The following is a 13,219-nucleotide window of genomic DNA, read 5'->3' as shown; positions in this document are numbered from 1 at the left end:
TGGCAGAAGATTTGATTACTATGATTAGAGGTTCTATGTCCCCTCCTGATAAGAGGCCTAGGGTGGAACCTGAGTTTGATAGTTTTGAACAGTGTTCAGAGGCTTCTGAGTCTTCTGCGGAAGACTTGCAGGAGTATCCTCCTTATTCTGATTCTGATGTGGATGATTCCACTCCTACAGCTTCTCCTCCTGAGGATTTCTCATTTTCAGAGACTCTGCATTCCATGAGGGAGCACTTTAAATGGGAAGGCCAAGATTACTCTGATTCCAGGAAAAGGCTTAGGGAATTCTTGTTTTTACCCCAGCATAGGCCCTTAGCTATACCTCCTGTGTTGAATGTGGTGGAAGATGTTTTGCAGAGGCTTCCCTGAACCCTGATTCTTTGCCTCCTGCTCCTGTTAAACCTGATAGGTACTATAGGGTGCCTGAAGCTCATAAGTATCTTTTAAGAGTCCTAGGGCAGACCCAGAAACTGTTTCTCAGGGGCTTAAAGGTGTTAAGGCCTCTGTGGTTAAAATCCTGTTCCCACTGATAAAGAGGCAAGGGCTTTGGATAGATGGGGAAAGAAAGTGTATACTTCTTCCACTTTAGCCATGAGGCGTTGAATTGTCAGTTTCACATGCTAAAATATCAAAATTATCTCCTTTCACAATTGAAATCTAAGGTGGATGCTTTGGCGGAAGGTATTGAGTGTAAAGAGTTGCTGGATTTAGTTCATGTGTCTGAACAAGTGGGTAAGCATTCTTTGCAATGTGGTTTTGATGCTGTACAGGCCTCCTCGAGGGTGGCTGCCACTAGTTCTGTTCTTCGCAGGCATGCCTGGTTGAGGGATCAGAATTTAGCAGAGCATGTTAAGACAAGGATTTTGGATGCTCCTTTACAGTCTGATGTGTTGTTTGGTTCGCCTGTGGAAGCAGTTTTAAAGAAAATGGAGGACAAAGCTAAGTCTATGCAAACTGTTAAAGATTTTTGCAGGTGCAGCCACCAAGTTTAGTAGAAATTGGCCTACTAAGGGATGGACATATCCTGCTTATGATTCCCAGTCTAGGGGTAGGTCTAGACATGGTAGGGGCAGAGCTCAAGGTTCTTTTAGGCCTAGAACAGGGAGTTCACCTGCTCAGACTTCTGGTGAGGGCAGGGGTCAGTCCTTTCGTAAACAGACCCAATGACCTGCCTTTTCAGCTGCCAGTAGATTCTCGCCTGGCAGCTCCTTTGGGAGGAAGACTGTCTCTTTTCAAAGAAAATTGGGATTTAATCACTCAAGACAGATGGGTGTTGGATATCATTCACCACGGTTACAGGTTTTATTTCCACACATTGCCCCTTTCAAAGGCATGCCAGACGTTCCTCCTCCACAAAGGAAAGAGGCTCACAAGCAAATTTCTCTGTTACTCCAAATAGGGGCCATTCAGCCAGTCCCTGTATCAGAAAGGGGCCTAGGATTTTATTCTCGCCTGTTCCTAGTACCAAAGAAGGGGAACACGTGGAGACCAATTTTGGATTTATCTATCCTCAACACTTATCTGGACATTCCCAAGTTCAAGATGTTGACGTTACAACAGCTTTTACCTCTGCTGGGCAAAGATCATTGGATGGTAACTTTAGATCTCAAGGAAGCTTACCTTCATGTGCCTATCAGACTAAGTTGCAGGAAGTATCTGCGTTCTCGAGCTGGAAATTCTCATTATCAGTTCTCTGCATTGCCCTTTGGCTTATCTACTGCCCAGAGTATTCACAAAGGTTCTGGCTCCAGTGATAGCTTACTTCAGGCTAAAAGGAATTCAAATCTATCCTTACTTGGACGACTGCCTGATTCTGGCTCAAGAAAAGGAAGACCTTCTACAGCATCTGGAATATGTTATAGCAGTGCTAAGATGCCTAGGGTATTCTGTGAACGAAATAAAGTCCAGTCTAGTACCCTCTCAAGACATGTGCTTTCTGGGTGTGAGACTGAATACAGCAGCCCAGATGGCCTTTTTAACCCCGGACAAACAAAAGAATCTTTCCAGTTACTTCCATCAGCTATCTCTTCAGTCCGTGCTGACTGCAAGGACAGTCCTTCAAGCCTTAGGGTTCATGGCATCTTGTATTCTGGTGCTTCCCAATGCCAAACTGCATATGAGGAAGCTACAATGGTATCTCAAAATGTATGGACACAGCACTGCCAGGATTTGGACACTGTCATTCAAATAATACCTTGCCTTCAAAAGGAATTTTTGTGGTGGGCTCAGGAATGTCACCTAAACAAGGGACTCTCTGTGACCCGGCCAGAGGCGAGTCAGATTCTAACGACAGATGCCTCAGACATTGCTTGGGGAGCTCATCTAAATGGAAAGTGGATACAAGACAAGTGGCCTGCCAGACTACAGCATCTACATATCAACATGAAGGAGATGTTAGCAGTCCAATTTGCATTAATGGCTTTCAAGGAGTTACTTCTTCCAGGGCAGGTGTTGATTCTAACAGACAACACAACTGTCATGTGGTACATCAACAAACAAGGGGGAACACATTCTTATCCTCTATGCAGGCAAGCAATGATTTTATGGGAGACTGCGCTCAGCTTGCAACTAACTCTTCAGGCAAGGTTTCTGCCGGGAGCACAGAACTCCTTAGCAGATGTGTTAAGCAGACAAATCATGGATCCCCACGAGTGGAAACTGGATCTTCATGTATTTCAGAAATTGACAGTGTCCTGGGGAACTCCAGACATAGATCTGTTCGCTTCTCCACTAAACCACCAGCTGCCAAAGTTTTGCACAAAGAGGTTTCATCACACAGCTTGGAAAGTGGATGCTCTTTCTTTCAGTTGGAAAAATCTTCATGTGTATGCCTTTCCACCTCTGCCTCTTCTTCCAAAGGTGCTTCTAAAGGTCAGACAAGACAAGCCAAGGATGATTTTAATAGCTCCAGATTGGCCTCGGCAGCACTGGTACCCATTACTGAGGAGTCTAGTAAAGAAGCCTCCATGGCCTTTACCTTTGATTCCACATCTGTTCTCTCAGAAGGACGGTCATCTGATCAATGTCAAGCTTCACTCTCTTCATCTAACAGCATGGCATATTCTGTTTTGAAACACAGCAGGTCTCAACTTCCTCAACAAGTTTTAAATGTGATTATGGAAGCTAGAAGACCTAGTACAAGGAAAGTGTATGCAGAAAAATGGAAGAGATTTTTATTTTGGAGTGCAGCAAAGAATTTGGAGATTTCTGAGCCTAATTTGAGTGTGGCTCTTCAATATCTTACTGAGTTATTGGACAAAGGTTTGTCCTTCTGTTCCATTAAGATTCATGCTGCAGCAATTTCAGCTCACTATGATTGTGACCCACCATTGTTTTTGCATCCTTTGTTCAAGCAGTTTCTTAGAGGGGCAAAGAATATAAGACCCCCACGTAGAGCTCCTACTCCTGCTTGGGATCTCAATTTTGTGTTGGAAAAACTTACTCTACAACCTTTTGAGCCTGCGGCTACTGCTGATTTGAAATATTTGTCATGGAAGACTGCTTTTTTGTTGGCTATTACTTCTGCAAGAAGGGTTTCTGAGTTGCAGGCCCTTATGGCAGTAGAGCCCTTTCTGATTTTCCATAAGGATAGGGTATCATTACGTACTAATCCTTCCTTTATGCCTAAGGTGGTTTCTAGTGTGGCTTTAAACCAAACTATTCATTTGCCTACTTTCTATGCAGATCCCCAAAATAAAGGGGAAAAGATTTTGCACACTTTAGATGTACACAGGCAGTTGCGTTATTATTTAAGCAGGACTAAGGATTTCAGGCAGTCTCAGCAGTTGTTTGTTTCTTTTGCTTTGAGTTCTCAGGGCAAGCCTGTGTCTAAACAAACTATTTCTAGGTGGATTGGGTTTTGCATTTCATTTTGTTATTCCCATCATGGCAAGGAGATTCCAGCTGGGATTAGGCCTCATTCCACTAGGGCTACTGCCACTTCAACAGCATTTCTAAGGGGGTGGCAACTAAGGATATTTTGGAGGCAGCTACTTGGAGTTCAGTGCATACTTTCTCTAAGCATTATCACCTTCCTCTCTACTCTAAATCTAGGGCTGGTTTTGCCACAGCTATTTTGCAAGGCATGTTGTCAGCTCCTGCTTCTTTATGATTTGCCAGCCTCCCTTACCTCTGCTTTGGGATTCTACCCAATAGTTAGGACTGCAGCAATGTGGAATGAAGAACATAGTACAGTTTTGTACCTACCATAAATGTAGATGTTCGAGGATCCACATTGCTGCAGTCCAATTCCTCCCTCCTTCCCTCTGTGTTTAGGGGTGGTTGTGTAGGTGAGGTTATATGCTGTATATGTGTATATATTTTTATATATTGTATATAAGTTTGGTGCAGGTTTTTGGTGTTTTGGTTTGGGCCTTGTCTTTTAGGGTCTTCTGACATCTGGGGCAAGAAAAGACTGAAGATATGGCGTCGGTCATGCGCATTAGTACCCTGACGTCCTGACGTCAGTCTAATGCGCCCTGACCGACGTCAGCCATATACTCTGGTATTCGGGCCGACTGGACAGCGGACTACCCAATAGTTAGGACTGCAGCAATGTGGATCCTCGAACATCTACATTTATGGTAGGTACAAAACTGTACTTTTCTGACTCTGCCCTAATGGAAATGCTGCACATCCGCAAATCAAATGGGACAGGAGTCACTCACTCCAGGGATCTCAACCTAGCCTGTGACATTAAGAAAACATGTTGGAGAGAGAGAGGTATTTGTCCCAGAGATTGCCACTCCTCTGGAATAAGCTCCCATTTCACATGAAGCAGAGCTGCTCAATGACCCTGTTTAAGCACAACCTTGACAATTGGATGCATGACTGTAAATTCACCCCAGAGGTGGCACCTGTGTGTACCTCATGGACACGGGTAGTTGGTGCTGATCATAGAATCACTCTGCTAACAATGACCATCTAACTATGGTCAATTAGGGTATATGGGTTTTTTACATGGTTAGGCTTGTAAAGGCCCTAGGGCCATTAACCTATTTACCTCCTATGAACAAGGAGGGAGAAATCCCATAGGAGATCTGTATTTGGGGGGCGGGGGTTACAGCAGGAAGGGTGGACAGTCGGAGGGCAGGGAGCTACGGGTGCAGAGATGCACGAAATCGGAGATCAACATTATTATCCCAAAGAAATGTAAAAAAATGGCAAAAGGTATTGGAACAAAACCTGCACAAGAAATTTACATTTATAGACAGAAGATGGCAAAAACTGGTCAAGATGAGGAAGAAGGGAGGACAGAGATGGAGAAAGACTGGAGGGAGGTATTGCATTTCTGTTGCAGATGTTTACAGGTAAGTACTTTGTGGACCATTTTAAGCTTAGTCAATTTCCCTTTTTGTGCTTGGAATAACCTATCCCATGTCATCATAGATTGACCTTACCCATCCCATGGTCAGCAATTATATACTACCTCAATGAGAATAACTGGGATCATGCATAGATAATTGAAGTGGACCAATGCATGGGCTAACATATTTAGGAGCTACCCCTCTCAATTAGTAGTGGAGGGAGCAGTCTTGCGGTAAGTTTTCTGTTTCCCATTCATAGATCTAAGTTGCATTTTAATATGGACAGACACAAACTTTGTTTTATGTGGATGGGGAATCTGTTCCACAGCAGTGGTATTGTGTGCACTAACCACAGGGAATAAGATAAACAAGGGAAAATGCTATGCAATTAGATTGTCGGGGGCAGGCCAGTATAGGCTAAGAGCTGAAAGTGGATGCAGGTAACCACTGGTGGAAAGCAAAGTGCACCTTACATGATGATTGCCCATTTATGTATTTTGCTTGATGAAATCAAGTAATAATAAACTGAGGGAAGTTGTGTGGAGTTTGCCAGACAGCAGGGACTTCTATAGGAAATGAGCTTTTTTTCCAACTGTTGAAGACTCACTGCCCAAAGAAAATTTCCAGCTGTTGTAATTTTGAAAGACAAGTAAGAACCTGCTGGGTAAGATGTTCTTGAAAATATGAAATTAACATAAGAATTACAGGTATTAGGAACTGAGGAGTTGTTGCATCATGTGGAATATGAGTATGCCAGCTCAGCAGAAGAGAGCTGAAGCTGGGTGTGGGAACTCTTGTCTGCAATCTCCAGCAGGAATATTTTTTGTGGTGAACACTGTGTTAAAAGTATCACACCTGTAGTAGAAATCATGAAATATGCTGTCATGAAGGTTGCTATTGTTATAAACTGTGTTTCTCTTCTACTGTGTCAGGATGTGTTTTTACCAGAGGCCTGGTGAGGATTGTACAGGACACCTCATAAAGATGCATACTTCACTGTCAGAATTTGACTGGTCATCACAACCCAGTAGATGACCAATAATTACATTTTTACCCAGTCATAGATAGATATTTGTAGCATGTTGTATTTTTAAAAGAGTAACTCTGGCAATATAAACATGTGCTAAAGAGGTCTTTTGGCCACCCCTACATTGCTTCCTAATTGTTACTCTACAACAAATCAGATTTATATATGACAGAATGAATGACTTTTATCCTATGTATTGTATGTGTAACAGTGCTTTAACTTGTTTAATCTAACAGATTTTCTGTATGTATGGAGCTTTTCTCCTCGGGCCTCCGCTGAAAATGGACAAGTATCCAGTCGGACTATCCCGGTCAATAAATGTAAAATAAATAGTAAATAAATGAATCAGACTTTAGGTATGATGTTTATTTGTTTATTTTATTTTAATTTCCTTTTTATTCCTGTGATATATGAAAATATATGTCTGCATTTTAAGAAGTGGTGTACTCTTAAAATCTAGTATTAAGATTTAGAAAAAAGGATGTTGTAAGAAAATTATCAGTGATAAGCAGTGTAAATCTTTACTGCCATTTGATTATGCTTCTGACTTCTTGATTTTATAGGGTTCTCCAAGCAATACAATTGGCCGAACCCCATCACGGCACTCCAGCAGTAGAACTAGCCCTCTGACTTCACCTACTAATTGTTCACATGGTGGCTTGTCTCCAAGGTGAGTCAGCTTGTTCTCTCCATGGTACTATGAAACGTGCAGTTTTACTGTATGAACCACAAGTGTGGAAGGCAAATAAGTTAGTGGGTGTGGGGTAAACTGTTTCAAGAAAATCCATCTTATTTTTGATCCATCTTGTTTGGTACCATTTAGTGTTGAAAAAGATTTGTAACACCTTTCTTGCTTGTCTTGAACAGTAATTATTTCATTGTGGAATTTCATTGTAAAATTTTAATCAAACTAGCTAGTTATTGATTTCAAGTGCACCCTAGTCCAGCATGTACTTATTTACTTTGAGCTAAAACATTGCATGTATTTTTATTTATACTTATACACACTCACTGGGACCTTTTTGTCAACCAGGCACTTTGCATCTGGAGCCTTCTTGTTCTCTAGATGTTTTTGTTAGAGGTATATGTTTTAAGAAGATTGCTTTTAAGCTCATTGCATTTTCAAAATTGGTAAAATGATCTTCTTGTTCAGAGAAGAGGTAAATAATTGTATTTTTAATTTTTATTTTGAAGCTTGGTGATTTGTTAGTATAGTTTTTAGGGATAAGTTGTAAGTAATGTTTGCATGAGGCTATTCTTAATAGCTCATATATGGTAGATATTAAAACTGTAAACAGTTCAGAATGCTCCATAATTTTGATATCACACATAGAATGTAAAATAGGATCCAGTATAATTTTGGTAGTAGAAACAAAGTAATGACATGGAATACTCCACGTGACAAAGTGACACATGCGTTGTATAGTGAGTGGTATGCTGTAGCCTAATGAAATGATGTTGAGGAGAGGAGTGTGCTCAGCTTCATCAGGCTTTTTTCACCTTCGTAAAATACTTAATGCCATAACATTATTCATAAAATGTCCTTATTTTTTCATCATTTGACCAGCAGCATTCGTGTCACGCTGAATACATTGTGCACAGTCAAATTATTAAAGAATTTTCTGTCTTGGTTGTCATTACACAAGACTCATCTTTCTGAAGTTTGACTAATTCATGATCCAGGATGTTAACGTCAGATACTGGAGCTGACGTATGTCATTCAGCTAATCTCTGTTATGGACTGGGACCATCTTTTGTAAGTCTGCATCCGGTGAATTAGCCTTTATTTCCAATTCACTTTAGCTATTCATCTCTGAAAGTCTTGTGACAGAAAACCTACATACATTTATTAGCACACATAATTTTATGTCACTGTCTGCTAGCCATGAAAATGCCAGTTCTTTCTTGACACTTGCACAGTTCTGATCTTGATCCTTGTGTGAATCATGTGAATGTTCTTGTGATTAATGCCCAAAGCAGCATAGCCATTGAAAAATGTTCATAAGGCCATCACATTGTAAGCCATGATTTGTATTATTTTTGCTTTTATTGCTTAGAAGAGGGCATGAGATGAAGCACTGCAATAAGTGCTAGCATTTCAATCTACCCTCCCAAAGAAGCAGGAGGAACAGTCTTTTGTCTTCCCTGCCTCCAAGAGTCCACTGAACATCCACAGCTGACCTTTTTGGATTGGGTACAGTCCCTTGAGTGCCTTGACCATATCTAGGAGATTGTACTTAATGAGTACTGCTGTCCCCATACTTCCTCCAAGCTCCTGCACAGCTAGATAGGCCAGAAAGATAAAGGTCCACCAGTTTTGTCAGTTGCAGTTCAGATAATTGTATGAAATCAAGTGGTACTTGTCCTCCTGTACACTCCTTGGAGAACATGGTCTGATGGCTGCACTGACCTTAGTGCAGGCCTATTAAATCACTGTGCTGCCATTGCAAGACTTGTCCTAGAGTTGCACTACCCTGTCACTCAATGTCTGTTACCTGCCATTACACATCTGACTCCACACACACCATCTGCGGGCATGCATGTCCAGTCTGGAGCTCACCGGATACAAGGGTCTTGCTTCCCCTTCTGTTTTATTGGAAGACTTTGAGGTCCTCGAGGTTATCTTTTAGATTAAGTTCATAGGTGGTTACTAGGCTAACGTTCCTAGAGCCCTTCCAAGCCTTGCCATGTTAATCCTGAGTTGCCCCAGCTGTCTTTGGTTAGATGGGCATCAGTCACAGAGCAGGTCTATGATCAAGCACAGACTACCTCTGTACACGAGGGACATGGGCGCCACCCCCGGGGTGAATTTGCAGTCACCCATCCATTTGTCTAGGTTGCATTTGAATAGGGTCAAAGAGGAGTTTCACATGAACTGCAAGTTTATTCCAGAGGAGTGGCAATCTCTTAGAGATATGTCTGTCTCTCCAGCATGTTCTGTTTCTGTCACAGGCTAGGTTAAGATCCCTAGAGCAAGTGACTTTTGTGCCATTTGACTTGTGTGTGAATGTGCAGCATTTCCATTAGGGCAGGGTTGGAGTCTGTCCTGTAGGCCAGGCACAGGTTGCCTCTCAGCAACCTATAAGATACAGAGTACAGTGACAGAGCTTTCAGTCTGTCCACACAAGTCGTGGTTTGGAGACCCTGTATTTTCTTGGTGAGAAACCCCCGGGGACTCTCCATTTGCTGCAGGTGTCTGGTGAGGTACATGCAAAAGGGAAGATTGTACTCTATTAATGGTCTGATGATGGTCAAGTACAGTAGAGTTACAACATCCTTAGGCCTAGATGTGATGCCCTTACTTATCAGATGCACAATGCAGGATGCTTTCCTTACTATTCTAGAAACTTGATGGTTGAAGTCCATCAGCTTGTGTTCCCAAATCATGCACAACTGGGTTTGAACTTGCGGGGGGGGGGGTGCTGTCAATATTGTAATTAGCAGGGTGTTCTGCTTTGTCAAAGGGGATAATAATGCACTTTTTTGCATTTAGTTTTAGTCTATGGCTTTGGCAGCACTCATTTGTCTGCGTTAACCCCTACTGTAATATGTTAACATCATTGGGTGGGCAGTGATTGCACCCAATTATCAAACATCAGTGAACTTGGTAAGCAAAGGCCATCTACTTTAGCCTGGACTTCTGAGAAGTAGATTCCAGACAGAAAAGGGCCCAGCACAGATCCTTGTGGTACACCACTGGTGACTGGTCTACTGGTAGAGGTAGAGTGAGCAACTCTGACATTATGTGTTCTGTCTGTGAGCTAGTTGGCTACCCATCTAGCCATAATCCCCAGCTGCGAGAGTTTCTGAATAATACCCGAGTGGGTGAACCATGTCTTTGTGACTGCAGACATAAGCATCTTCCATGGTAAGGAGTGCTTCCAGCAAGTACAGTTTCCTGTTTAGACTCCTAGCATTAAGCAGCAGAACCTCGAGTTTGTCTCATGGGGATTTTGTTACGTTGGATAATTTGTTGTTTTGACATTACCTAAAATAGGCACTATGGGAGAGGCAAGTGCCTTTACCAGTATCCAAAAGCTTAGAGGAGACAGGTGCAGATCATCTTTGGCAAAGCAACATTGCTTGTTGACCATGTCTTCCCAGGCTGATATATACTGGATCCCTTTGGAATGACACCAGAAGCTAAGCCAATTGTTGAAGTTGATCATTTTTTGGTTTATATTTTGGCATTATCTTGGGTGAAGGTGGAATGCTGCTTAGAGCTAGGGTCATAACTGCCTGGAACAAATAATCTGAGAGTTCAGTCATGTCTGTCTTCATGTCGTCCAGAGAGGTACATCTCAAGTCATTCACCCCAACATGGACTGTGACAGAGTCATAACTGTACTTGTTGAGTGACTTGAGTACATATGTAATTTGACGGATCCTGGCACCTAAGGCAGCTGACCGTGTCCCTCTGCTTGTTCAGCCTGGTGAGGGGAACATGTGTATGTCTCACTATGGAGTCACCTATGACCAAAACATTAAGTTTTGAGGTGTTTTGCCTTAGTGGTTTATTTACTGAGACACAGATGTGTGTATTATTATCTGTAGTGGTTTCTGTTTGTATTGTAGTGTGTGCAAGTGGTTTACTTTTGGGAGGTCTCCGATCTTTTGGTAGGCTTCTTGTGTGTACCTCCATGTATGTGTGTTTGTGTCATGTCCTTATTTTGTGTCAGAGGTGAAGTATGTGTGCTGACAACCTGTTTGATGACTGCTTTGTTGTTACATGAGGGACTTGATTACAGTTTCATAGTGTAATTGCATCTGTCACATAGGGTATTTGTTTTATGAGTAAGTGATTGTCAGTATATATGAGACAGTTATTTCATTGCCTCAGGATGCCCATTTCAATCAGACTGGCCGGAGATATGACGGGGAAACTGCGCATCCATTACAGCAGGTGTTTTACCATATGTACTGTCTGGAAAGGGAGTGAGCTAATTACAACAGTTTTTGCACTAGGACTAACAAAGAGCTTATTCTGTTGAAGGCTAGGGATAAGTGTGGCAACACTGCTCATTGTGCAGCTGAGTTGCCCATAATGCAACAGGGAAGCTTGGGAGGGTTCCACTGACAAGATGTCCACAGAAAAATCATGTTTCAAGGTGTTTGCATCTATACAGGGCACCACTAACCTCGGCTGTGCAATTAGCAGCAACACTCAAACGTGAGGCTTAAATACAGGCAAAAATAAACACTTTTAAGCTAATCTACCAATAGGAAAGCACAGAATGAACCTTTCTTCAGCAATCCCCAGCTCACACAAGGCTGGATCTACATTCTTCTGCCACAAGGGTGCAGGGGAGCCCTTGTTAATGTAAGATGATTGTTTTAGTGCTCAAGTGTATCAATACAGACTAGCTTCAGCTTTCTAGGTATTAGTACAGTTAAAATCAAGTACAGAGAATGATGCAGTGACAAAAGAAGAAATAATGTAGGTATTAGGTAAAAAAGGCAGTTTAAAGAGTGTAGTAAAATTACAAAATATACTTATTTTCTTGTTTTTAGCCTTGCCTTAGATATCAGCAGAAACGCTCTAGACATATCAGGATGATGAGATCTCATAGGATCATAGGTTGTTGATTTAGACCTTTATATATCTATTATATATATATATCTATTATATATATATATCTATCTATCTATCTATATATATATATATATATATATATATATAGACACACACATACATATATATATATATATATATATATATATATATATATATATATATAGACACACACACATACATATATATATATATAGAGCTGTTGATTTAGAGGACCATTAGCAGCCTGGCCACAATATCCCCAACTGTAGGGTACCCATTGACATGATCAATTTATACTTGCTTTGGACCCTTTTCAATGCAGGCATAAGGGGGCCAGACCTGGAGTGTATTTATTTGGCCAGATTTGCTTTATATCTCAAGGAAGTCTGCTTCATAAAAGAGGGATTCTCAGGGATCTCTCTGTCTGTCTCTCTCTCTCTCCAGCAGGTCCTAGTTATGTTTTGGTGGACATTATTTTCTCTCTTTTTTTTATAAACAAGAAACATCTTTAATAAATTATCACTTATGACAAAGGCAGTCATACATTACATAAAGTAAAACAAACCATATCGACATGTTTGCAGTTGCAAACATTATAATCTGCACAGTCATTGTCTGGCAAACATTACAAAGCTCATTTAGTTCCTGCCTTCCCTTAAACCTCAATCCACCAAAACATTATTCTGCATGTATTTTTCCCAAAATTCCCATTTTTATGTAATTTGCTCCTACCCTTTTCTAAAGGTCCAACTTCCAGTTGTTTTATCTCTGTTACTATATACACTATTTATAGCAGAGCTGGTTTAGACTTTGAGTTCCATTTTCTAGGAATTGCTTTTTTAGCAGCCGTCAAAATTAACCTCAGCAAGGCCTTGCTATGTCTAGACAATTCCGATTCTGTGTCATAGCTCAAAAAATCATTTTCTTAGTTAATCAATTTGTTTACCCAGTATTTCTGTTAAAGAAGTCTGCAGGGAATTTCTAAAGTTTGCCAACTTATTGTACTCCCAGAAAATATGTTCCCAATTACCTCTTCATTCCTGTTCACACCTCCAACTTTTGCAGTCTACCTGAGGAAAAATTCTTTGGTGTCTGCTTGGGGTGTAAAAATGCCTATGCAAACACTTCCAAGCAAAGATTCTTGTCTTCTAGACTTTGTTACATATTTGGGAGCCATATATATACCCCCCCCATTATTTCTTTGTGAATTGCTTATCCAGTCTCTCTTCCCAATCTTTTCTAACCTCCTCTGATTATCAGATTCCTGTAGTAATCATGCAATATTTTCTGTGCTGTATTAATTATCGTTTTTTTAACAGCAGCTTCTGTT

The 13,219-nt window shown here is 41.2% G+C and overlaps 1 protein-coding gene across 1 annotated transcript in view; it reads left to right on the top strand.

The window, feature by feature from the left end:
* Positions 1 to 13,219, top strand: part of CLASP1 (cytoplasmic linker associated protein 1) — a 4,127,769-nt gene that overhangs the window by 3,381,157 nt on the left and 733,393 nt on the right. Inside the window, exon 33 of the mRNA XM_044073692.1 lies at positions 6,899 to 7,005. Within this exon, the coding sequence (XP_043929627.1) occupies positions 6,899 to 7,005 (107 nt within the window). The remainder of the gene's footprint in view (positions 1 to 6,898; positions 7,006 to 13,219) is intronic.

This window comes from Protopterus annectens, chromosome 6.part0 (assembly GCF_019279795.1).
Source record: "Protopterus annectens isolate FY-2018-M chromosome 6.part0, PAN1.0, whole genome shotgun sequence".
Classification (NCBI taxonomy): domain Eukaryota; kingdom Metazoa; phylum Chordata; order Ceratodontiformes; family Protopteridae; genus Protopterus; species Protopterus annectens.
Note: the sequence above shows the minus strand (reverse complement) of the source record. Positions and strands in the feature narration are given on the sequence as shown.